Below are 25748 nucleotides of genomic sequence, written 5' to 3'. Positions count from 1 at the left end.
GAATCAGCCAGAAACAATCAAGAGACTCATACACTGCCAAATGCTTGAGAGGAGGGCAGTTTTAACCTGGCACCGAAAAGATGACAATGTTGGGCCTCATCGGGGAGATTATTCCATAAATGGGGAGCCACCACCGAAAAGGCCCTCTCCCTTGTTGCCAACCTCCAAGCCTCCCTCAGAGGAGGCTCCCAGAAAAGGGCCTTAGATGCAGAGAATAGTGTATGGGTTGTCATGCCAGGAGAGGCATTCCGTCAGGTACTGTGGTCCCGAGCCATGTAGGGTGTTATAGGTCAAAGCCAGCACTTGGAATTGGGCTCAGAAGCATATAGGCAGCCAGTGCAAGTGGGCCAGAATCGGTCTTATATATTCAGACCTTTTGGTCCCCGTTATCAGTCTGGGTGCTGCATTTTGCACAAGCTGCAGCTTCTGAACCGTCTTCAAAGGCAGCCCCACATAGAGTGCATTGCAGTAATCTAACTTGGAGGTTACCAGAGTGTAGACAACTGAAGCCAGGTTATCTCTGTCCAGATAGGGGTGTAGCTGGGCCACCAACCGAAGCTGGTAGAAGGCACTCTGTGCCACTGAGGCCACCTGAGCCTCCAGTGACAAAGATGGCTCCAGGAGGACCATCCAGCTATGGACCTGCTCCTTCAGGGGGAGTGCAACCCCATACAGAACATGTTGAGCACCGTCCATCCAGTCAGCAGAAGCACCCACTAACAGCATCTCAGTCTCATCTGGATTAAGTTTCAGTTTATTAGCCCTCATCCAACCCATTGTCACAGCCAGGCACTGATTTAGTACATCCACAGCCTCACCTGAAGAAGATAAAAAGGAGAAATGGAGCTGTGTGTCATCCGGATGACCATGCTCAACGGTTTCATGTAGATGTTGAATAACATGGACAAAACTGACCCCTGCAGAACCCCATACTGGAGAGTCCATGGGGCTAAGCAGTATCCCCCAAGTACCACCTTCTGGAGCTAATCATCCAAGTAGGAGCGAAACCACTGCAATGCAGTGCCTCGCACTCCCAGCTCAGACAATTGCCCCAGAAGGATACCACGGTAGATGGTATCAAAAGCCACTGAGAGATCAAGAAGAATCACCAAGGTCACACACACCCATCTCTCTCCTGACATAGGTCATCATACAGGGTGACCAAGGCTGTTTCCATGCCAAAACCCAGCCTGAACCTCGACTGAAATGGATCTAGATAATCTGTCTCATCCGAGAGTGTTTGGAGCTGGTTGGCAACCACCCGCTCAAGAACCTTGCCCAGGAAAGGAACATTTGCCACTGGCCTAAAATTATTAAGATTTTCTGGGTCCAGGGAGGGTTTCTTTAGGAGTGGTCTCACCACTGCCTCTTTGAGGCGGCCCGAGACCACTCCCTCTCCAAAGGAGGCATTTATCACCTCCCTGGCCCAGCCAGCTGTTCCTTCCCTGCCAGTTTTTATCAGCCAAGAGGGGCATGGAGCCAGTACAGAAGTGGTTGCATGAACCTGTCCAAGTACCTTGTAAACATCCTCAAGCTGTACCAACTGAAACTCATCCTGGAGAACAGGAGAAGGCTGTGCTCTCTGGATACCTCACCAGATTCACCTGCTATAACGCTGGAGTCCAAGTCCTGGCAGATGCAAGAGATCCTGGAAGTGTCTAGAAAATGCATTACAGCAGGCCTCAGAGAGATCTACAGTGTCCTTAGGGCCAGCATGTAATGGCCCTGGACAGCTCTGAAAAGCTTCACTGGGAGGCAGATAGACGATTCAATAGAGGCAGCAAGATGATGGTTTTTTGCCGCCCTCACTGCCCCTGAATATACTTAGGCACATACCAGCATTCAATTGCATCCACTAGGAGTTCTTCGCCATCCGTACTCAAGCCATCTCCTATTTTGTTTCATCGCTCTCAGCTGTGGGGTGTACCACAGAGCAGTTCGAGCTCTGCTCAGGAGAGGGTGCTCAGGAGCAATCATGTCAACCGCCCGGGTCATTTCTGCATTCTATAGATCAACCAGGGTTTCCACAGGAGAGCCCGCCATATCAGCCAGAAACCTCCCCAGAGTCCTCTGGAAACCATCTGGATCCATTAACCTCCGGGGGTGGACCATCTTAATAGGTCCCCCACCTTGCAGAGGGGAAAAGCTGCTGTAAGTCTAAACCTCAGTAGGTAATGATCTGACCATGACAAGGGGACTGATGCAAAGTCCCCCACCTAGATGATGATGTGACCCTCCAGTTTCACCTATGTTTTTAAACAGCACTTTTGGTGAGTTTTTTTAGAGTGGGGAACCAGGGTTTCAACAGGAGAGCCTGCCATATGAGCTGGAAACCTCTCCAGAGTCCTCTGGAAACCATCGGTTTATTGATAAAGAACCATAAGAAGTTGTCCATCAATGGTTAGAACCTGGACAGCAGACTGAGTAGGCACACAGGCCTCCCAGTCAGTCTTCTCCACAGTGGTGTAATATATTGAATTTCTATTTTAATTATAGTAATTATTTCTAAATTTACATTTATACATATACATTAGCATAAATAAATTTTATGCAAATCTGGGTCCTTGCAGGGAGGGGTGAGGTATACAGATATTCCCTGGACAAAGTGCGGTAGAAGGTGCTGGACTGTACATATAGAAAGGATCAAACCTCCGAAGTTGCCTTGTTCTTGAGGGATGAGAAAATGGAAGCATCTGTGTCAGTGACCTGGTTCACATGTCACGGCAGCAATTCCTGGGTTGTTTAACCCAGGAATTGCAGGAACAAGCAGAATTAACAAACCATGGACAATTGTTGGGTTAACTCTGGGTTGCTTAACCTATAAACAACCCAGAGTTTCTGGGTTCACACATCACGAAACAACCAGGAATGGGTGTTCCTGGGTTGTTAATTAAAAGTTGAAACAACGAGCATGTGGCTCACATGCTCTGCTTGTCCCCACAGTTCTTGGGTTAAACAACATGCAAATCAGGTCAGTATATTTTGACTCATTTTGTGCATTTCCCAGGAAATGTAGGAGTGCCCAGAAATAGTTCTTTCCATTCCATTTTTTCATTGCCTTGATTAATATAGGGGGAATTTTTTTTCCTCATCTCTAGCCATAATAGAGAGTCACGGCACCAATGCTGCACTTTCCATATTACTCATAACCATTAATTATTCACTATAGCTTTTAGCTCTTTAAAATAGCTTTTATATTCCCTGAAAATAAATTGACAGAAAAAGCCATCTTCAGGAATAGCCTGAGGTCTTCTGTTTTGAGAATCCAGGATGTGTTCTGAATCTCCCAAGACTATGTCATTTACATCTGCCAGTAAAGCCATTCAATTAATTTCTTGCATTGCAAGTTGATTAACAGCACAGTCCTAGAAATGTCAACTCAGAAGTAGTGATCCGCCAAATTTTATAATTAGTTGGTTCATTGGTTGAAACTTGTGTGTTCATAATCTCACCTTTGTAGTGGGCTTGGATCTCTGTCTTACAAATATGTTACTAATATCAGAATAGATTGTGAGCTTCAGAGCATGCACAGTCTGCATCTAAACAATAGCATTCCTGCGCATGTGCTGAATTGGTTGGTTTAACCTTTTTTCTTTTAGGAGGAAATGTGATGATGTCACTTTAACCCTTTAGAGGAAGGTTGGCATTTGAAATATTTCCACAAATCAAGCATGTTTGAAGAAATGGCTGTATAGGTAGTATACACCTTCATATACCAATCCATCTCTCTTTCTTCCAAATACCAGTTGGTGATGGCAAGTAAACATTATGTAGAAAGGCCACGTGCAAACAAGGGGTACATAACATGGTGATGAATGACATCTTGACACATTGCACGACTCCAAATTACAGCTCCCAAGATGCAATTTGATATTTGTGCACTCCCCCTGAAAGACCAAGTGCGCAGTCTGGGAGTCCTCCTGGACTCTGAGCTAACTGGGGAATCCCAAGTGGCTGCGGTGTCCAGGAGTGCATTTTACCAGCTTAGGCTGGTACGCCAGCTGCGGCCCTATCTGCAGAGGACAGACTTTTCCTCAGTTATCCACGCACTAGTCACGTCCAGGCTGGACAACTGTAATGCGCTGTACGTGGGGCTGCCTTTCAAGATGGTTCGGAAATTTCAGCTGATGTGGCCACCCAAGTATTGGTGGGGCTGAGGCAATTCAATAACCTAATGCCTATACTGCACCAGCTGCACTGGTTACCAGTGTGTTTCCCAGCCCAATTTAAAGAGCTGGTTTTGACCTTTAACGCCTTAAATAGTTTGGGACCAAGTTACTTGAAGGACTGCCTTCGCCCATATCAGCCTGCCTACACTTTAAGATCAGAAAGAGAGACCCTTCTCATCTACCCACCTGTGAGAGCAGTTAGGTGGGTGACCACAAATTAGAGGGCCTTCTCTGTAGTGGCCCCACACCTTTGGAACAAGTTGCCTTCCGAGGTCTGCCATGCTCCATCATTGCAGGCTTTTAAGAAAGCCTTGAAAATGTATTATTTTACCGTGGCCTTCTCTTGATAGGATTGCTGTTGTTGCTGTTTTTGCTGTTGTTAGTTTAATGTTGGCTTTTATTGTTGCTTTTATCCCTGTGTTATTGTATTTATGTTTTTATCGCTTTTAATATTTTAACTGTTTTTATATATTTTATTCCTGTGAGCTGCCTTGGGAGAGCTTCTGGCCTGAAAGGTGGCCAACATTTTTTTTAAAAAATAAATACATAAATAAATGTACAAAATCTCATATACACAGAACAAGATCTTGAATTAAAGGAGAACTCTGATCCAAGATTACACAGATGGATTTGTTACTTTCTGAGGAAATAACACATTCATTTGGGGTACATTTGCCCATTACTACTCATACGTAAGTCCCATTGAGTTCAGTGCAGCTTACTTCCTGGTAGGTGGGCATAGGATTGTAACCTTAATCTCACTTTCTTTCAGATGTTGTACCCATTTGGAGTACAACGTGTCACTTCAGTTTTACGAAATTCTAAGCCAAGAAAGCTGTGTAACCCCATTCTCTTCAGTCTGACACTTAGCCCCTTCACCATAGGATTAGTTGGTGACCATTATCCATAACTTTATCACAGAATTTGGAGGCTTGCTTGACATATCTGGATAAAGGATATTTCTGTTCACAGGATATCTTGAACCCCTATGATTCTGTTTTGTGTGTGTGTGTGTGTGAGAGAATAAGCACAATTATGCCATCTATACTGTTTATAACTAAAGTATTTTTGCTCTTCTTTTTTTTTAAAGCTACTTCTGTGACAACAGAAAATATCAACCAGCAAAATGCAGAGCACATTTCCAACAATCCAGGATTCCGTACAGAATATACCACCGCAGGTAACAATCAGTTACTTTTTTCCATATAACTACTTTTCAGTTGTCACATGTATATTTATAGCAGCAGTGAGGACTGTACAGCCGGGGTGGAGAACCTAGGGCCCTCCAGAAGTTGTTGGACTACAAGACCCAGCATCCTTCACCACAGGCTATGCAGATTGTGCCTGATGCGAGTCAGAGACCAAGGACAACTGAAGGGCCACGAGTTCCCCACCCCTGCCAAGATAATCCCACTCCTTGAAAGTTTATACACTCTCAATTCTCCTGTTCATCAGAAGAGAAAAGTAAGGCTCAGGAATGCTTTTTGCATGACTTTTGTCTTTAAGAGTATTATCTGTTTGTCACTCATACCAGGAGAAGCGTTCCCCTTGTCATGGATTGACGGACTTGCATTTTTCAGTCCAGTCAAATACACCAGTTAGCTTTGCTGTAAACATTATACAGGAAAAAACGGCCTGTGATGCAACCCTTAGCAAGTTAAAAACAGCACGTAGCTAAATTCTTAAAGCTGCAATTCATACACCGTTTCAATTGGAGATTGGCACATCACCACCATGTCCTCCTTGCCTCTTTACAAATGTAGAAAAACCAGATGTTTTACCTGGATTTTCACTGGCTTGGAGGCCTCAAGGTCACAACACACCCTCAAGGACATGAATCAGGAGCCAGCCTGCTTGGCCTCTCCCCATTATCCTCGTCACCCCCACAAAAATACTGAGGGTATATGGAGAGCCCAATCGGTGGCAAGAGGACATAACGTGGGCACTTGTGAATCACCAAAATAGAGGACAAAAGAGGACAGCAATTTGCATAAAATTTGTATATGCTACTTTGTATGTGTAGATATCAATTTAGAAATTATTATTATAATGTAAATAAAAATACAGTGCATCTCACCATAGTGTGGAAGACTGTGACCAGGTGACCTGTGTGCCTTGCTCTGTCTGCTGTCCAGGTGCTGTTGATAGGCCGCTTCAAGGCCCAGCTCTTCCTTCTGAATGGTTCTTGAACTTTAAACTGAATTGGACTTGACAGCCATTCAAAAATAGAGGACACCTTCCAAGTAGAGGACGGTCCTCTGGCAGCCTTTCAAAGAGAGGACTGTCCAATGTGTAAAAGAGGACACATGGCCATTGTATGACACAGCAGGCCTAAAGCTTCTAGGGGAGGATCTACATTAGAACCCCTTCCATGTGCGAGTCCATGCTGTGGCAGTATTTCTTCAAAGTGCAATAGATTCGGCTGAGGCACACACTCATGAATACAGCACTGTTGTATTGGGCTTTGGGTCACCTCGAGCCCCTTCTGAGGTGAAGCGGAGGGGGCATGAAGCACCCGGAGGCTCTCCAAAGCACCTCAGTGCATTTTGGAGTTTTGGCACCCGCAGCCCAGCTGCGCCGGTGCCTCCAGGTCCTTACCTGAGCCACCCCTCACTGCCGCCGCCTCCGTCAACCGCTGCCATCATCTCCGTCATTGCTGCCGCCAGCTCCTGAGGCCTGGACATGCACCAGCTCTTATAGCAGGGAGTTGCCATTTTTAAAATGGGAACTTACAGGAAATTCCAGGAAATTGCCATTTAAAAAACAGCTACTCCATGCAATAAGAGCCGGTGTGCGTCCAGGCCTCAGGAGCTGGCGGCGGCAATGACTATGGCGATGGCAGCAGTGGAGGAGGAGGAGAAGGCCACAGCGCTGGAGGAGGCCAAGGAGGTGGAAGTGGTGGCAGTGGCAGAGGAGGTGGCAGCGATGGAGGAGGAGAAGGCAGCAGCGACAGAGGAGGAGCCAGCGATAGAAGAGGAGGAGGTTGAGGAAAGGTAAGTTGCTGGGGTTTTGTGTGGGGGCATCAAGGGGGACCTGAAGCAGGATTTGGCCATCCGAATCCTGCTTTGGGTTCAGGGCCGAATCGGGTTGGAGGTCCCCCAAATCAGCCCGAGCTGAATCGGGCCTGCCTCCGAAGCCATGAAGCAGCTTCCGAGTCAGATGGGGGGCCCCTGCACAGCCCTTGTATCTACTGTGTTTATAATGCAATCACATACCATACAAACGTACATCTTGTGTGACACTTGTGAGTTGCAGTTGTGAGAAGCAAGGTGAGATTGAAAGGTCATGCGAGCCTAGTTGTGCCATACGTTTGTGCCACACGTTTGTGCCACATGTTGCTTTGTGGAGCCTGGATTGCATTAGAAGTGGGAGGGGTGAGCTGTGGCCTCTGGTTCCTTTTTGTGTGTGACTTGGCTGACAGAATGCGCAACTGAGCTGCTGCAAAGCAACAGTATAAAATGTACAATTCAGAGCTCTGCTGTACTATACGTACGCAGCCAAAAGTAGATGCAAAAGAAAAAAATAGAGGAGGAAGAGGAAAACGATGGGGGGGGGAGCTATTATTGCATGCCAGTGCCCAACAAAATGGCTCACCACTGCTGCCCTCCCCCATGTGTCTGTCTGTCTGTCTCTTTCTCTCCTCCTCTTCCTTTTGTTCCCTGCTTTTTCCTCAGTAATGGCAGCAGCGAGGGGCCATTTTGCTGGGCAGTCATGCAGGAATGAGTGAGAAAGAAACAGGGCATGGGGGGCAGGGGTTCCTGCCCACAAATCCCATTAAAATCAGTGCATGGAAAGTGCACAGAACAAAAGGAGGAGAAAGCAGGGGTGGGGAAAAAAGCTACTACCAGTAAGAGTTCTAATACCACTCAGTTGAAACATGCATGTCTTTGTAATGCACGGAAATGGCAAACACTAGAAAAAATGTTATAAACCTCATTTGAAAAACAGTGGAATATTGAGGGTGAAATAGCATGAGGAGGGCGGGTTGGGATATGTGTTGTGTGACATGCCAGCAAGCCAAGCATGACAATGACAATAAAAACCCTTCATGTAGATCAGCCCTAGGTCTCAGAATACTCCCACTGAGTGAGTGTTCAATCCTTCAGGTGGCCATGCAGCCTACTTTACAGAGAACAAGCCTCTGTTTGAATGCTTCCTCCATTTGAAGGGTTATTCAGTCTGGTTTCATGATAAAGAACCATGAGAAGGGAGAGCAGCAGGGCCTTGAGGTTCCCATTAACAGCAGAATGGAAAGGCAGGCACACAGGTTACCTCATCATAGTCTTCCCCATCAGAGTAATTGTTTCTAAATTTGCCTGTATTCATACACATGAGCATATGCAAGCATTATGCAAATCTGTATCCTCTTCTTTTTGATGATGGACTTGCATTTTTCAGTCTGTGCAAGTGTGCTGGGTAGCTTTGCTGTTAATATTGTGTAGGAAAAAAACCTAAGGGGCCTAGAGGTTAGTGGGCCTACAGGCCTCTGGGAATGCTATGCCCTTTTAAACCCATGTGGTCCCATTTCTGAAGGTTTTTCACGAAAGTGGCACAGTCCAAGGAAAAGCTTCATGCATTGACTGTGCTTATTGTGTAACCTGTTCCTCAGTTACATTTACAGGAAGTTCAAATGTTTGTTTCTCAACTTAGAGGCTTCCTGTGGTGGTGCAGGGCCTCCAGGCACTGCTGGAGGTCTTCCAGGAAGTAGCTATGTGAAACAGGATGTTGGACTTAGATGGCCCTTTGCTTTGACTCAGTGGGGCTCTTCTTAAGTTCTTAAACTCCATTGTACAATCCATTGGGCGTCTCTTCCCCTGCGGAACCGTTAGCCAAGGTGTCCAACAAACAATTGCCCTTCAAGCCTCTCCTAAATCAAGAAGCCTCCCTTGCTCCCAAACATTTTGTCTCATCTACAGGAAGGGAGGAGCTTTTTAATAGCAATCCAAATATTATGTAAAATTAAGTCTTAAAAGCAGCCAGTCCCTTGCAAAATCAGAATACTTTTTTTTTTTTTAACAATCTAAAACTGGTTTTCTAAACTAAGGCTGCTTTCCGCGTTCCTATTATTAAGTATATTTCTGTCCTACCCTTACTCCAGGCACCACAGGGGGGTATCAAAGGATTCCCTACACACAATGTTATCCTCACAACTACCATGTCAGCTGGGTTTGGCTGAGAGTTCCCAGGTCACCAGTGAACTTCATGGCTGAGTGGGGTTATGAGCTTGGGTCTCTCTGATCCTGTTCCAACTCTCCAAGCACACATACCAACACTGGGGTTGTTATCGTCAGATGTGACTGAATGTGTGGAGAAGCCAGTTGGAACATAGGAAGCTGCCCTATACTGAGTCAGACAATGGGTCCATTCAGTCCAGTATTGTCACCGCTGACTGGCAGCAGCTCTGCAGGATTTCAGGTAGGAGATTTTCCAGCCCTAGCTGGAGAAACCAGGAATTGAACTTGTGTTCTTCTGCATGCACACCGTGTGCTCTGCCACTGAGCTGTGGCCATTCATTCCCTCCATACACACAATGAATGTGTGTATGGTGGGAGCAGCAGGCTTCGTTCACTGCTGTATGTGTATTCCTTCACATGCTTGCAAGTTGCTTACTCTTGCACATGCAGGGTTTCTGATGGAGTGGAGAGGTGCTGATGTACATACATCATATATGCGTAGGCATGACACGGATGTGCCAACGAGTGTGCGTGCAATGGGGGACGGAGCATGCCACTCCCCCTTCCCTGTATGTGCGTTGATTAAATGCTGGCCCTAACGTCTCACAAGGGCTGTAGCCAAACTGAAATTGGTCTTCTGAGCATGGAACCATACCTTATGAAGAACACAGGGCTGCCCCTGAAAACCGCAGTTAGTGTGGTGTGGTAATTTAGAGTGTTGAGCCAGGGTTGAATAGACCCAGGTTCAAATCTCACTCAGCCATAAAGCTCACTGGGTGACCTCGGACCAGCCATTCTCCCTTAGCCTGTCCTACCTCACAGGGTTCTTGTGAGGACAGAAGAGGAGAGAACCATGCATGCCACTCTGAGCTGCATGTAATAGGTCCACTCCCACAACGCCGCACAACATCTAGTAGAACTTCCCTAGCACCATTACATGTAGCTCTGCTCACATTTAATGCTAAATCATAGTTTAGAGTTACAAAGAAGAGCCATAGTGGTCTTTAGGCTCACTTGCTCTTCTCTCCTCTTTCGCTGTGGTTGTGAGGCGCTCAGAAGCATTCACTTCCATTTCATGCTAACTGCAACTTGTCATGACGATGAATCTGAAGAAACTGTGGTTCATTTTTATTATGGTTATTGGAAATAGGCCAACTTCAAACCATAGGTCATGAAGCTGGCCTTTTTTGACTAACCATAGTTAAGATTAGGGTTCAGATGCAATGGTTCTGCTATCCTCCACATGGCTGCACTGGTGAAGTGTACAAATCACTCATCCTCGTAACGCTAAACTATGGTTTAGCATTATGTGCTAACCAGGCCATTGTGTTTCTTTGCCCCCAGCAGAAATATTTATTATTTAATTATTTAATTTCATTTCATTTCTATACCGCCCAATAGCCGAAGCTCTCTGGGCTAATGGGTTGGATCTGGATCAACTGTGCTGGCAGAAGTAGACTTCCCTGCCCCCTCCCTCCTTCCCACAGCAGCCCCTCTAATCCCCTGAAAATGCTACACAAAGAATCAGGAGACCGTGCAGAATGGAGTTGTGTGGTGTACTGCGGACAGGGGGAGCCCCAAAGATTGGGTGGAGGGACCTTCTGTGAACAGAGCCCTTCCTCTTGCAGAAGGCCCCTTTCCTTTTGTGAAAGGCAGACCATGGGTCCAACCCAATGTGCAGAGGCAAATGGATAGCATAACAATATCATAACGTGGAGTAAATTGAACTAGGCAATACCGAAGAGTTGGGAGGAACTCTTTAAGATGGGGCTGATGTTTTCCCCAACAGCCCTATGTTCTTTGTAAAATGTGTACTTTCTCTTTGTCTTTTTCCCCCTGTGGTCTTTATATTTTTTGTACTTCTTTCCCTGTTTGTTTTTTCAAATAATTCAATGTATAACTGGACAAAAAAAATACTATCCTCTACAGAATTCTATCTATATGAATGTAAATCTGAAATATGGATATAAAAATGAATATAAATTAATCTGAATTTGCCTTTTTTGCAGATCCACTCACCACTGAGCAAAGTTTTTCCCAAACTGAGAAGATAACTAACTTCATATTCATGAAGGATAATATTACCATAAGCGGTATGTTTTTCATTTTCATCTTGAACATTGGTTGGCAGCAGAGAATATATGCTATTTTTTTTAATTTAAAAATCATCAGTAGGTTTCTAGCTCATATGAAGGTAAGTTTTGAAGCATCTGATTAAAGTTTGTTCGTATAGCTGAAAGCCAGGGTACAAATTGAGCACAGGGGGATGCTTATATTCAACGCTGAGCTGCATTTGTCTGCTTCAACTCTCATGTTGATATTTGCATTTTTAATACAAGAGAATTATTTTGTCAAGCAGGTATGCAAATCACTTTTCACTATATTTGTCAAAATACAAGGTTCTGGATACAAAGTACTGCTTAGAGGCAGTTGTGGACTTAACCACAAGACCTCTGTTTCCTGCAAACATATATTAGCTCTGTGGTTTTCTCCTTCCCCTTTCTGGGTGAATCTCTCCTAAACCAGTTTGTCAAGTTTCCCCTATCTGCCAGGACAGACAGAAAGGTAGTTTCACTCTCCTTTCTGTTACGTTGGGAAATTGCAGACGTTTTTCACAGACAAAGAATGACCCGTGTGAGGAAGCATTGCTTAACTTCACCCGGTGCATCTGTGGTATTTTATTTCCTTAGTTACTTTTATTTTATTAAATGATTTATATTCCACCTTGCTGTCAGAGAGAAAAATCCGAAGAGGCTAACAATAATGAAATTAAAGGCAGGCATACATCAGAAAATAAATAAAATGAATAAATCCTACAACACAATCAAAACTGAGATCAGAATCCAGTGAGGTACTTATGCCATCACCAATTTCTTTCCACCCCTCTAATTCCCTTCCACAAGTGGTGAGTCCCGCCAAATCCTTTGTGCAAGCAGGACCCACCACTTTATTAATTAATTAATTACATTTATATCCTGCCTTTTTTCCTCTTTAAGGAACTCAAGGTGGCGTACATAATCCTCCTCCTCTCCATTTTAGCCTCACAACAACAACCCTGTGAGGTAGGTTGGGCTGAGAGTCTGTGACTAGCCCAAAGTCACTCAGTGAGCTTCCATGGCCAAGTGGGGACTAGAACCCAGATCTCCCGACTCCTAGTTCAACGCTCTAGCCGCTACACCACGCTGGCTCTCTCTCTATACACACACACACACACACACACACACACACACGGGAGATTTAGCACCTCCTCGGTGAAGCCCCCAAATGAACGGAAATGCTCATTTCTGGATGGAGGCAGGTGAGCTCTGCCAACCTGCCTCCTTCCCGAAATGAGTGTTCCTGCTCATTTTGTATTGCCCCGGAAGTGCTAAATCACTGTTGTGCAAGCGGTAGGTGTCACTTGCACAACAGAATTGGAGAATTGGTGGGGGCATAAGTGCCCCATTGGATTGTGCCCTGAGTAGCACGATCAAGCTGTGTGGAGCCAGGGATTTAGCAGGTGCTGGGAACAGCGTCTGTTTTGAACAGTCCTGAAGGAAGTGGCTGCTCTGTCCAGCATCAGCAGAGTCCCTTTCTCCATACTGCAGAAAGGCAAAATGGCCAGAGTGAGGGGCAGTGAACTCAGTAGCCATGGCCACACCCTTGACTGTCATCTGTCCCATGGAGGGTCTGGTGGGTGGCAATTGGCACCCCCTTCTGAACCCCTAGTCTAGGGCAAGGGTCCCCAATGTCTTTGGGTTGGTGGGCACATTGGAATTTTGAGGGAGTGTCATGGGTGCTCATGGAAAATGTCTGCCATCCGGGGACTTGCCCATTCATAAATTGGTGGGCATAGCCAGTCACAAAACACTCATTTCCCAGAAGACACCTGGTAACACTAAAAGTAAAGTCCCTCACCCCAAAACCTAAGTACAAGGCAGAGGTAGGGTCAGAGCTCCAAAACTAGAGTGTTGGACTGGGAGTTGGGAGATCTGGGTTTGAGTTCCCATTCGGCCATGGAAACTCACTGGGTGATTTTGGGCCAGTCACAGACTCTCAGCCCAACCTACCTCCCAGGGTGGTTGTTGTGAGGATAAAATGGAGAGGAGGAGGATTATGTACACTGCCTTGGGTTCCTCAAGGAGGAAAAAAGTCGGGATATAAATGTAAGAAATGAATAAATAAAACTCAAAAACACCCTTTTGAACTCTATTGGCACTGGAGGGCAGCCTTTTACTTTGCAGCATGCCAGCTGCTCAGGTAAAAAATAGTAATTGAAAACATCTTAAGAAATAAAATTAAAATCAGTGGGGGCAGGGAGCCTAGCGGGTGCCAAAAGATGTGCTCATGAGCTCATAGGTACCTATGAGCATCACACTGGAGACCCCAGGTCCAGGCTTTGCCTGCAGCAGATCAACTTAGGATGGCCAGGCATCCTCTTTTACAGAGGACAGTGGTTAATTTGAAAGACTGCCAGAGGACCATCCTCTATTTGAAGGCATCCTCTATTTGAAGGGCTGTGCTATTCAATTCCAGTTTAAAGATAAAGAAGCATAAGAACTGTTGCCCATCAACAGCTAGCACTTGGAGAGCGAGCTGAACAGGCAGGAACACAGGTCACCTTGTCACAGACTTCCATAGCATGGAGAGATTTATTATTTCATTTATTTCATTTCTAAACCGCCCAATAGCCAAAGCTCTCTGGGCAGTTCAGAAAAAGCTGTGTTGTACTGTACTGTATTTCTGTTTAAATGCTAAGAATTCTTTCAAAATTTGCATCTATACATATGAATTTGCAAATGTGAATGTTATGCAAATCACTGTCCTCTTTTTGGCATGACGCATTTCCTCTTCTTTGGCAATTCATAAGTGCCCCCTCCCCCCAGATAAACTGGAAGATCTCATTGTACCATTCAGATATATTGAGGGGAAGGGCAAAACAACAGCTTCTTTTGAGATCCCTTCCTCTCCTTATACCATGTCAAAAGTAGGCCACATCCAACAGGCCAGCCATGTTTCCAAGTGCAAAATGAGATGATTCTCCAGATCAGTGTAGGGGCATTTGCCAGGTTGGAAGCTGCTTTTGGCTTGGCAGTGTAAAAGAGACTTGCATCAATTTCCAGCCTGACAGGCACCTCTCCCAATGTGAAAGAAATAGAGTATAAAATTACCTTCTTAGATTTCCACTTGAAGAAAAAGAGTTAAGGGTGTTTGTTTTGTTTCTGTGACCTGAACCTTAATCGGTGATACAATAAAAGGGCATGTTCTAGAATTAGGTGACATGAAAACGGTAAACATACTCATTACATTTGTTCCGGTTTTCTTCCACAACATGAAAATGCAGCTCCATTTTTATTTTAGTTTGTATAGTCCCTCTGAAACAACATGTAAAAGAATGTAAAAGTGAACCCTTCAAGGCAAGGGACATAGCTCAGTTGGTAGAGCACATGCTTTGCATCCAAAAAGTCCCAAGTTCAATTCTTGGCATCTCTAGGTAGGGCTTGAATAAACTCCTGTCTAAAACCCTGGAGAGCTGCTGCCACAGCAGGCAAAACTAAGGTAGATGGACCAAGGATCTGATTCAGCATTAGGCAACCTCCTGTGCTCATAGGAAACATGCTTCTTTCTCAAACAAAAGTAATGATGATGAGATTTCAGCGTGAGTACTTCTGAGCCAATAAATATTAAAGGTTCAACAAGGGAACTGATTGAGCAAATGATTTAAAAAATCATTTCAATATGTTAGTGGTTTTTTTCAACTAGCCACAGTCATTTCTGAATATTTGGCAAGTTGATTTCAAATATGTTTGTTGTTCCTTTAAGATTGGGAAACATGACAAAGCGGCATAGGCCTGATTCACTTAGAACACAATTCTCGCTGTTCCAGCAAAAGAGATCAATGCATTGAAACCGGCTTCCATGTGCAGATCCCCAAACGCAAAGTGGATTGCAAACTACATGTGCAATAGGACGTTGTACACTTTGATCACATGGCTGAATGCCTTCGTAGAACAGTTGTTGCCTTGAGAAGGTGGGGTATAAGCCTATTAAATGAACAAAACAAGAAACTGGAGCTGTGTATATGGTTTGTCTGGTTGGCTGTATACATGCAGATCAGATGCATATGTGATACACGGTATCCTCATATAGTGAACAGGTAAAGCCCAAATCTGAGTGCTCAGAAGAGGAAGCTTCATGCCCTGTATTTAAGTCAGGTTATTCAAAGCAAAGAGTTGAAAATATCATCACCAAGGGTGTATGACTAGTGATTTTATATCTCGAATTACTTTCTTTTAATCAGATAACTGTTTTAATTATTTCCAGCAGGATTTCCCCAAGATTCAATGACAAAAAATATCACATTAGTGAGTCCAACTGAACTGGAACTGCTGTGTAGTTTGCCTCTTACCTCTTCCACAGAAATGGAAAAAATTGAGGTTGTTTGGAAAATGGGTAACAAAACCATCCAAGAAGACAGCATCCACAGGAATGAAACCAAAACTAAATGGTGCTCTCGATATACGTGAGTGGCTTTTGAGATTTGCCTGGTGTAGTTGTAAATACAGGGAGGAAGTAAAATGTTACAGACGGGATGTATGATACAGACAGGTGCATCTACATTGCTTGCTTTCCCCTTAGTTAATTATTCAGCACATGATGCCTCAAGTAGAATATGAAAAATGACTGCTATAGTGCATTGTGTTTGGAGTGAAGTGAGATGAGGGCATAACTATGGGAGATGCAAGACTACTGCCAAAAATGACATCTCTGTGTCAAGTTTTTGCTTTTTTGTTCATAACATGTAGTAACATTTACACTGTGTCATAATGTCAAATATTTCCCATCAGTGGCAGCCAATTCCGTAGCTATGACATCATCACATAGCATAAGTGTTACTACATGTTAGCTGTGTGAGGGGGGAAATTCAACACAGGGCTGCCATTTTTTATGGCAGCCACATGTCTCCCATAATATGTTCAGTCTGTAGTATTTGATCTGTGATGGCCCATTCATACTAAATATTTCAGCCATCAACTGATGAACCTACATCTATTTGAACAAGCTACAGTATATCACCCTCCATAAATATGAAATACTACTGTTTTAGCAATGTTGCTTTCATATGGTCATACTACTGTTTTCAGTTTTACTTTTGCAGTTTAATCTTGCTTTTATCATCCTATTTGGTTTTTAAAAAATCAGTTGTGTGGTATTAATTTTGTAACTATTCTTTTAAGGGTATACGTCAGAAACAAAGACCAAATGGGAAATTACACTTGCATTTTTAAAACTAAACAGGAAGTAAGTGCTACATTTCGTTTACGGGGTAAGTTCCCAGAATTTTGCTTCTTTTATTTTTGAATTGATTCATGTTAAAATCCTGTGATTCGATTTTGTCAGTATTTGGCTAACAGTGTTGATGGACACTGTGTCAAATATGCTGCTATTGGAGCACAGAAATATAATCTTATAGATAGAAACTAGGCACCGCTAAAACACTTATGTAGGTGAGAAACTGTGGAAAGAATGAAAAACAGCTTTTCTATTCTTTTTAAATAAAAAAGGCTAAAGTCCGGCCCATAACTTTGTTTCACTGATCATCACATGTTTTGTGACTATGAATGCTGTGAGAGTTCATCTGAGCCTGGCTCAGAATCAAACCCCAGTATATCTGCATACAGTTTGCATGTGCTAATTTACATATGTAGATGCAAGTTTAGAAATGGAATTGAAGGGATCCTGTAGAGCTTGGGAGACGGTAGGTGCAGGCTGTTCATATAGGGAGAAGAACTGATGTATGCATGTATACAGGGCACATTGATTTATTCATGTATTTAATGTTGGCTGCAAGCTAAGCATTATGCAGAACATAGATAGGGAGGGCACAGTTTGTGCCCCAAGAATGGCATTTCTTTGCCTTTGTCCTGGTCAGATTGGACTGTTTGGTTGAACAATGTAAATGAACGTAATGCACATATCATCTCTCCTAAAATGAAGGCAGCTTGCGTGAATTAAAACCATATTACAAACTAATTAAAATAAGACCAGTATGAAACTTATTTGCAAAAAGGTGGCAGCTGAAACTATGGGTATGAAGAACATTGCATAGGAAAAACTGGAATGGTATTTCTGCAGGCCCTCTTTGCACATCTGTGCAATGTGGCAGTTATTCTTCCTTTCCATGGGTATTTAATCCAAGCTCAGGATACATAGACTTTTCTCTACCATTTTATTTTCACAACCCTGTGAGGTGGCCTCAGCTGAGAGATTAGCCACAAGTTCACTTGGCTGCAGTACCTGCTACATTACACTGGCTCATGGGGTCACTGGTCATTGTTATGCCCACATATGCAAAGGTGAATAATATGATAAACGATGTAAAAATGTGAATTCAAAAGTGTTTGCTGCTGAGAATGGTCCAGGCAAATGTGTAGCTGGAGTAGATAAGTGGCTAGAGCTCATTAGCCATATGTCAGGGCTGCAGAATGAGAATGAGGTGGGAGGCTGAATTGCATCTCTGCCTCAGACCCCCTGTGGCCCAGATGACATCAGTGACCACACCCATTAGCATCATCTGCCTCTCTCAGCATGGAGATTTGGCTGGCACTGGGCTGAGTGCCATGCCATGCCCCCTGGAGAAACCCAAGGACATTCCGTGGGCCAGTTGCTGAATCACAGCAGGCCAGATTAGTGTGCTATGCACAGTGCAAGATTTTAAACATTTTTGTTGGATTTTTTGGACATAGCCTTACATTTAAAAAGAAAAAAAAAAACAGTTCCTCTATTTCTGTCTAATTACCTGACCTGTTTTTGTTTCTGTCCTGTCCTTGAAATCTGCCCAGGATTTGCAACAGTTTTTACTGATGCTGTCCCTTTTTACTGAAATGGGATAGTAATAAAAATACCCTGATGTAACGTGATATTTAACTGAAAATGCAAGTTGCTGAATTATTAAGATGTGACTAAATATAGAAAGATGATACACATTGATGGATGTCACTTAAATATTAATGATGTGTTGCCTTATATATAGTAATGATTCTTAGTTTAATGGGTATGTTTTGAAGAACTTTCACTTAGGCTGTAAATACATTCACTATCTATGCTAGTTCCATGGATCTTTATTAAAAATAACATCCTGATCATTTTCTTGAAATGGAACAGCTCTGCAGGGTTAGTTTCATTGTTGCACAGTCAGATTTTGCATTTAAGCTGTAACAAAATGGCAGCCAACCATGGGGTTTTAGTTACATTGTCCATTTATTTGGGTTAGCTGTTCAAACGTTTTTCTGAGTCTGAAGATGTTGCAGCAACAACGGAATTTCTTAGTTGTGCTTAGAGTAGAGCCACTGAAATAAATGGGACAAGTTAATCATGACTAACTTAAGTCTCATTGATTTCAGTGGGTCTGCTCTAAGGATGACTAAGTCTGGATCCAACTCGGTATCTGCGAGTAAGGTCTTACTTCTGAGTAGACATGTATCGGGTTGTGCTGTTAGCCACTTTTCATCCCCTAGTGAACTTAAACTGGCTTGCACTTGGTTCCCGCTGGTCTCCCATCCAGGAGACTTATATGGCCAGACTTGTTTAGCTTCCACAGTAGGCCTGTGCCAAAATGAGAAAAAAATGATGGGATGGCTGTGTGCTTGTCATGCTCACCCCATTATGGCTTCCACCTGCACTGATCTTTGGTCCATCACATAGTCTGAGCAGCAAAACAGAGTGGAAATTTCATTAAAATAAAGAACCATTACAAAAGAGCTTGTGCTCTGCTGACAAACATTAATCAGACTGAAAAGTGGTAATAATAATCATATATATTTTGTTTCATGGTTTATTTGCTCAGCTCTAATATATCAGTTAGATTCAAGCAATATGTTTACCTTTGCTCGACTTCTCAGTTGGCTGAGCCTCCCAGTTACGTGAGCAAAGGAAATGCAGTAAGGGCTCTTACTGAATGGATTGCTCATACTCAGCATCATGGAGCCTGATAATGCTTTTTTGTTTGGCCCTGGTTCATACATTCAACTGGGAGCCATGTTGCAATCACATGGTGGAGGACTGACATGACACCCCTCTTCACCAGCATGCAGATCATTTCCAGTATGAACTGGTCATCTGTGTGAGTGACCAGTTTGATGGAGAGCCAGTTTGCAGAAGTGCCACCAGTTTTTTGAAGGAGGCCGTGGGGCTCTTCACAAGTTCCCCCCGCCCCAGAATGCTCTCACTAAGACATAGCATCTATGTGTCTCTCTTTTTTCATTTTTACTCTAGAGTAGGTACAGGGGGACTGATCAGGATCTTAGCATGGGGTGGGTGGGTGGAATTTTAAGATCTGGATTGGGCCCCCTGTGCCTACTGTAGAGTAAAAATGTAAAAACAACAAGTAGCCTGCTAGATACGGATTTAAAGTAATGTTGTTGCTGTTGTTGTTGTTATTATTATTATTACTAGTACTGTTGTTGTTGTTGTTCAGTCGTGTCCGACTCTTCGTGACCCCATGGACCATAGCATGCCAGGCCTTCCTGTCCTGCGCTCTCTCCCGGAGTGTGCTCAAGTTCACATTCATTGCATCGGTGATGCTATCTAGCCATCTCATCCTCTGCCGTCCCCTTCTCCTTTTGCCTTCAGTCTTTCCCAGCATCAGGGTCTTTTCCAGAGAGTTTTCTCTTCGCAATAGGTGGCCAAAATATTGGAGCTTCAGCTTCAGTATCTGTCCTTCCAATGAGCACTCAGAGTTGATTTCCGCTAGGATTGACTGATTTGACCTCCTTGCAGTCCAGGGCACTCGTAAGAGTCTTCTCCAGCACCACAGTTCGAAAGCATCAACTCTTCGGCGCTCAGCCTTCCTTACAGTCCAGCTCTCACAGCCATACATTACTACTGGGAAAACCATAGCTTTGACTAGACGGAGCTTTGTTGGCAAGGTGATGTCTCTGCTTCTTATTATGCTGTCTAGGTTTGCCATAGCTTTCCTCCCAAGGAGCAAGCGTCTTTTAATTTCACGGCTACAGTCACCGTCTGCGGTGATCTTGGAGACCAAGAAAGTAAAATCTGTCACTGCTTCCATTTCTTCCCCTTCTATATGCCAGGAAGTGATGGGGCCAGATGCCATGATCTTAGTTTTTTTAATGTTGAGATTCAAACCAGCTTTTGCACTCTCCTCTTTCACCCTCAACAAGAGGCTCTTGAGATCCTCTTCGCTTTCTGCCATTAGGGTGGTATCGTCTGCATATCGGAGGTTGTTGATAATTCTCCCAGCAATCTTAATTCCGACCTCTGATTCATCCAACCCGGCATTTCTCATGATGTACTCTGCATATAAGTTAAATAAGTAGGGTGACAATATGCAGCCTTGTCGTACTCCTTTCCCAATTTTGAACCACTCGGTTGTTCCATGTCTGGTTCTTACTGTTGCTTCTTGACCCTGGTACAGGTTTCTCAGGAGACAGGTAAGGTGGTCTGGTACTCCCATCACTTTAAGAATTTGCCACATTTTGTTGTGATCCACACAATCAAAGGCTTTAGCGTAGTCAATGAAGCAGAAATAGACGTTTTTCTGGAATTCTCTTGCTTTCTCCATGATCCAGCGAACATTGGCGATTTGATCTCTAGTTCCTCTGCCTCTTCGAAACCCACCTTGTACTTCCGGTAGTTCTCGGTTCGCATACTGCTGAAGCCTAGCTTGTAGGATTTTGAGCATAACCTTGCTGGCATGTGAAATGAGCGCAATTGTGCGGTAGTTTGAACACTCTTTGGCGTTGCCCTTCTTTGGAATTGAAATGTAAACTGACCTTTTCCAGTCTTGTGGCCATTGTTGAGTGTTCCAAATTTGTTGGCATATTGAATGCAGCACTTTAACAGCATCATCTTTTAGGATTTTAAATAGCATAGCTGGAATACTGTCATCTCCGCTAGCTTTGTTGTTACTAATGCTTCCTAAGGCCCACTTGACTTCACTCTCGAGGATGTCCGGCTCAAGTTCAGTGACTGCACTATCATGGCTATCAGGGACATTAAGACCTTTTCTGTATAGTTGTTCTGTGTATTCTTGCCACCTCTTCTTAATCTCATCTGCTTCTGTTAGGTCCCTGCCTTCTTTGTCCTTTATCATGCCCGTCTTTGCACAAAACGTTCCCTTGAAATCTCCAATTTTCTTGAAGAGATCTCTAGTCTTTCCCATTCTGTTGTTTTCCTCGATTTCTTTGCATTGTTCATTTAAGAAGGCCTTCTTGTCTCTCCTTGCTATTCTCTGGAACTCTGCATTCAGTTGGATATATCTTCCCCTTTCTCCCTTGCTTTTCGCTTCCTTTCTTTCGTGAGCTACTTGTAAAGCCTCCTCAGACAGCCACTTGGCTTTCTTGCATTTCTTTTTCTTTGGGATGGATTGAGTTGCTGCCTCCTGAACAATGTTACGGACCTCCGTCCATAGTTCCTCAGGCACTCTGTCTATCAGGTCTAATCCCTTAAATCTATTCCTCACCTCCACTGTATGTTCATAAGGGATATGATTGAGGTCATACCGGAATGGTTTAGTGGTTTTCCCTACGTACTTCAATTTAAGCCGAAATTTTGCAACAAGAAGCTCATGATCTGAGCCACAGTCAGCTCCAGGTCTTGTTTTTACTGACTGTATAGAGCTTCTCCATCTTTGGCTGCAAAGGACATAATCAATCTGATTTCGATATTGACCATCTGGTGATGTCCATGTGTAGAGTCGCCTCTTGTGCTGTTGGAAAAGAGTGTTTGCTATGATCAGCGTGTTCTCTTGGCAAAACTCTATTAGCCTTTGTCCTGCTTCATTTTGTACACCAAGGCCATGCCTGCCTGTTATCCCGGTGATTTCTTGACTTCCTACCAACACCTTCCTTAGTTCTAGAAGGTGTTGTAGGTCTTCATAGAACCGATCAACCTCAGCTTCTTCGGCATCAGCGGTTGGGGCATAGACTTGAATTACTGTGATGTTGAATGGTTTGCCTTGGATTCGTACTGAGATCATTCTATCGTTTTTAAGATTGTCCCCCAGTACTGCTTTTCCCACCCTTTTGTTGACTATCAGTGCTACTCCATTTCTTCTAAGGGATTCTTGCCCACAGTAGTAGATATGATGGTCACCTGAATTAAATTCGCCCATGCCTGTCCATTTTAGTTCGCTGATTCCCAAGATGTCAATGTTCAATCTTGCCATCTCATGTTTGACCACCTCTAGCTTACCTTGATTCATTGATCTGACATTCCAGGTTCCTAAACAATATTGTTCTTTACAGCATCGGATTTTCTTTTCACCACCAGACACATCCACAGCTGAGTGTCCTTTCAGCTTTGGCCCAGCCGCTTCACTCTTTCTGGCGCTACTTGGAAATACCCTCTGCTCTTCCCCAGTAGTATATTGGACACCTTCCAACCTGAGGGGCTCATCTTCCGGCGTCATATGTTTTATCCTTGTGATACGTTCCATGGGGTTTTCTTGGCAAGAATACTGGAGTGGGCTGCCATTTCCTTCTCCAGTGGACCACATTTTGTCAGAGCTCTCTGCCATGACCTGTCCGTCTTGGGTGGCCCTGCATGGCATAGCTTATGGCTTCACTGAGTTACGCAAGCCCCTTCGCCACAACAAGGCAGCGATCCATACTACTAGTACTACTACATTGATATTCCATCTTTTTTTTCCTCTTGCAAGGAACTCAAGTCGGCTTACATAATTTTCTTCCTCTCCATTTTATTCTCACAACAAGCTATGAGGGAGGTTAGGCTGCGAATCAGTGACTGGCCCAAAGTCACCAGTGTGCTTCATGGCTGCGCAGAGTAATCCCTGCTCGGATCTCCTGAGTCCCAGTCCAACACCATTACACCACACTGTTTTGGCCCACAGTAACCTCTTACATCAGAGGACAGGGCCTGGAACCACACTGGGTCTCTGTTCTTGGATGTAGGTGCCCAAGTTCCCTCCTACAAACCCCCTGATCTTTGCCAGAGTCGTCCTTCTTTGCCGGCACTTTCAGTGCTATTCCTCGCAATCTTTCCCCATCCTTCCCGTCAGTTTTCCACCTTCTCTCTCCCCTCCTCCCCTTTCTCTGTTGTTTATGAAGTGAAAGCTGCCTCTGCTTTCCCATCCCACGCTTATCCAGTCCAGTTAATTTCAACCAGCTTACATGCATGGAAGCCAGACTTGGTGTCTCCGTCTCTCAGGCTCATGACAGGGAAACAGCATGAACCAGGCCTTCACATGATTGGCTGCTCACCCAGGGTCACATTGGTGCTGGTTACTGACATGGTGGCAAGCAGGGTCTTGTGCCAGTCCTCCACCATGCTATTGCAGGGCCATCCTGGGGTGAATTATGAATTGGGATATAACTTGAAGGCATGTTCCTTTCTAACACATGCTGGGACGTTTCCATTCTTGTTGGAAATTCGTATATGAATTTTCACACAAACCTTGATTTAAAGAAACTCATGCACCACACCTAACCATGCTAACTTAGAAATTAATCCTATTAATTTTAGCCAGATTTAACTTCTAGGTAAATACGTTTAGGACTGTAGCCTTCTGTGGACATAACCCTGCTGAGACCAGGTAGGGAAGTTATTCCCAAGGAAATGTGGAAACAAAATATTGAGCCAGTGTGGTGCAGTGGTTAGAGTGTTGCCCTGGAACTCGGGACTCCCAGGATCTAGTCCCCACTCATAAAGCTCACTGGGTGACTTTGGACCAGTCTCTGACTTTCAGCCTGACCTACCTCACAGGGTTGTTGTGAGGGTAAAATGGAGAGGAGGAGGAAGACCATGTAAGCCGCCTTGGGTTCCTTGCAAGAGGGGGAAAAGTGGGGAATAAATCTCAAAATTAATAAATAAATAAAGACTTGCTACCACTTGGTGGAGGTGGGTGTAAGCCAGAGAAAGCAATGCATACTTAAGGATGCTATGACATGAACTCATTAATAAATCACTTTATCCTTTTGAATGGCACCACCCCTCCCAGAACTGATTCCAGGGCTCCATGGGCACCAGGCCTGTAATGGGTTTGTTGCCCTTTCTGTGTTACTGAGCCTCCTCCACCACAACTGTTGCCTGTTCCTTCCCTTCCTAGCACTAGTTAGTGCTGAATGTGTGCACCGACTCCATATTTTACAGCAGGTGTGGGCAGACAGTAGATTGGGGAGCTACTGGTAGATCTGTAGTAGATCTGGTGATCTGCAGTAGATCAGCCAGGATTTCCAACTCCCAATGGTTTAACAATAGCAAAAACAAACCATAATTTCCCCCACCTAAATTAGGCTGTTAAAATGAAGACAGAGAGGAGGGATAGAAACAGGATTAAATTTACATGTGAAAAGGATTTGTGTGTCAGCTCCACTTCTGGTGCTGAAAACAAATTCCTTGTGTTCAGAGGCACCTTGTTCCTCAGTGCTTTGTCTACTTGCCTGAGCATTAAGCTGCACAACCTGCCAGAAACCCTTGTCAAACGTTCATCCACTTTTTAGCAGAATGGCCTTGAAAGAGTTAAAAACACACACACCAAAAAACGGACATTGAATTTTCCTTCCTGTTCTCCACATAAACAAATGGACTCTAGTATTCCAGTCACCTTCCATATTACTTTGGTCAGATTCAAGCCTTTTTAGCTTCAGAGAGAGAATTATGTCAGAACTGGACTACATGTTACATGTGGGATGTGAAAGCAGTTTCACTCTGCCTGTTTAAAAGCTTAATGATTCCCTCCCTACGCCCAAAGACAGCTGGGGGGACTCATGGCTAATGTTCCCTGCTCCTCCGTCTCAGATTAGCTATATGAGAGGAGATAACAGAGGGGGAGAATGCCATTACGTCTTTGCGAAGGCAATCTCTCCTCAAAGCGTGCAGAAAAGGGGCCACTTTAGGCTAGCGGAGAGCTCACATGTTTCCCCGAGTTCTGCTGGCTCCTGGAAAAGTTGGGAGGAGGCCATTTTGGCAATTTTTGGAAGTATGGGATGAACTGTTCAAGGAAGGCTACCAGTGGTAGCGCTCCTCTTGGTCGTTGGGGACTGCCTTTTTTTCTCCTGAAGACAGTGGGGAAAATCCAACATAAGCCCTAATTAGAAATGAAATTGAAATGAATGGGACTTAAGTTAGTCATGATTAACAAGTCCCATTCATTTCAATGAGTCTACTCTATGTAGGACTTACACTGGATTTTACCCGGTGCTATGCAAGATGTCTTTCCTAGGAGTCTTCGGGGGGGGGGGAATACCAGCCCCCAGTCACTGAAAGGAGCAGCAGCAGCAGAAGCATCATCACAAGGAAAAAGTGGCGGCAGAAAGTGGGAGTCACATCACCACAAAATAATCAAGCTGAATGTTTTCACAGGAAACTTACTTCAAACCCCTCTAGGTCCTCCCCTCCTATGGGGAAAGAGTCCTCAAGGTTCTAAACTGGGGCAGGCAACTTC

General features: G+C 44.2%; 1 protein-coding gene across 4 annotated transcripts in view; it reads left to right on the top strand.

Annotated features, from left to right (window-relative positions):
- EMB (embigin) overlaps nt 1-25748 on the top strand; it is a 51406-nt gene that overhangs the window by 16554 nt on the left and 9104 nt on the right. For 2 of the 4 annotated variants that reach the window (XR_014787581.1, XM_084833189.1), the window contains exons 2-5: nt 5260-5349; nt 11353-11436; nt 15650-15845; nt 16561-16649. Coding sequence is in view for 2 of the 4 variants with exons in the window: in XM_084833189.1 (XP_084689315.1) it covers nt 5260-5349; nt 11353-11436; nt 15650-15845; nt 16561-16649 (459 nt within the window). In the remaining 2 variants the exon portion in view is untranslated. Of the gene's footprint in view, nt 1-5259; nt 5350-11352; nt 11437-15646; nt 15846-16560; nt 16650-25748 lie in introns of all 4 variants that reach the window. The other 2 variants (XR_014787580.1, XM_084833187.1) reach the window with 1 other exon arrangement.

Source organism: Heloderma suspectum, chromosome 2, assembly GCF_057233095.1.
Source record: "Heloderma suspectum isolate Gila_16-S chromosome 2, 16-S_ref, whole genome shotgun sequence".
Classification (NCBI taxonomy): Eukaryota; Metazoa; Chordata; class Lepidosauria; order Squamata; family Helodermatidae; genus Heloderma; species Heloderma suspectum.
The sequence above is the reverse complement of the archived record's forward strand: the minus strand, read 5'-3'. Positions and strand labels throughout refer to the sequence as shown.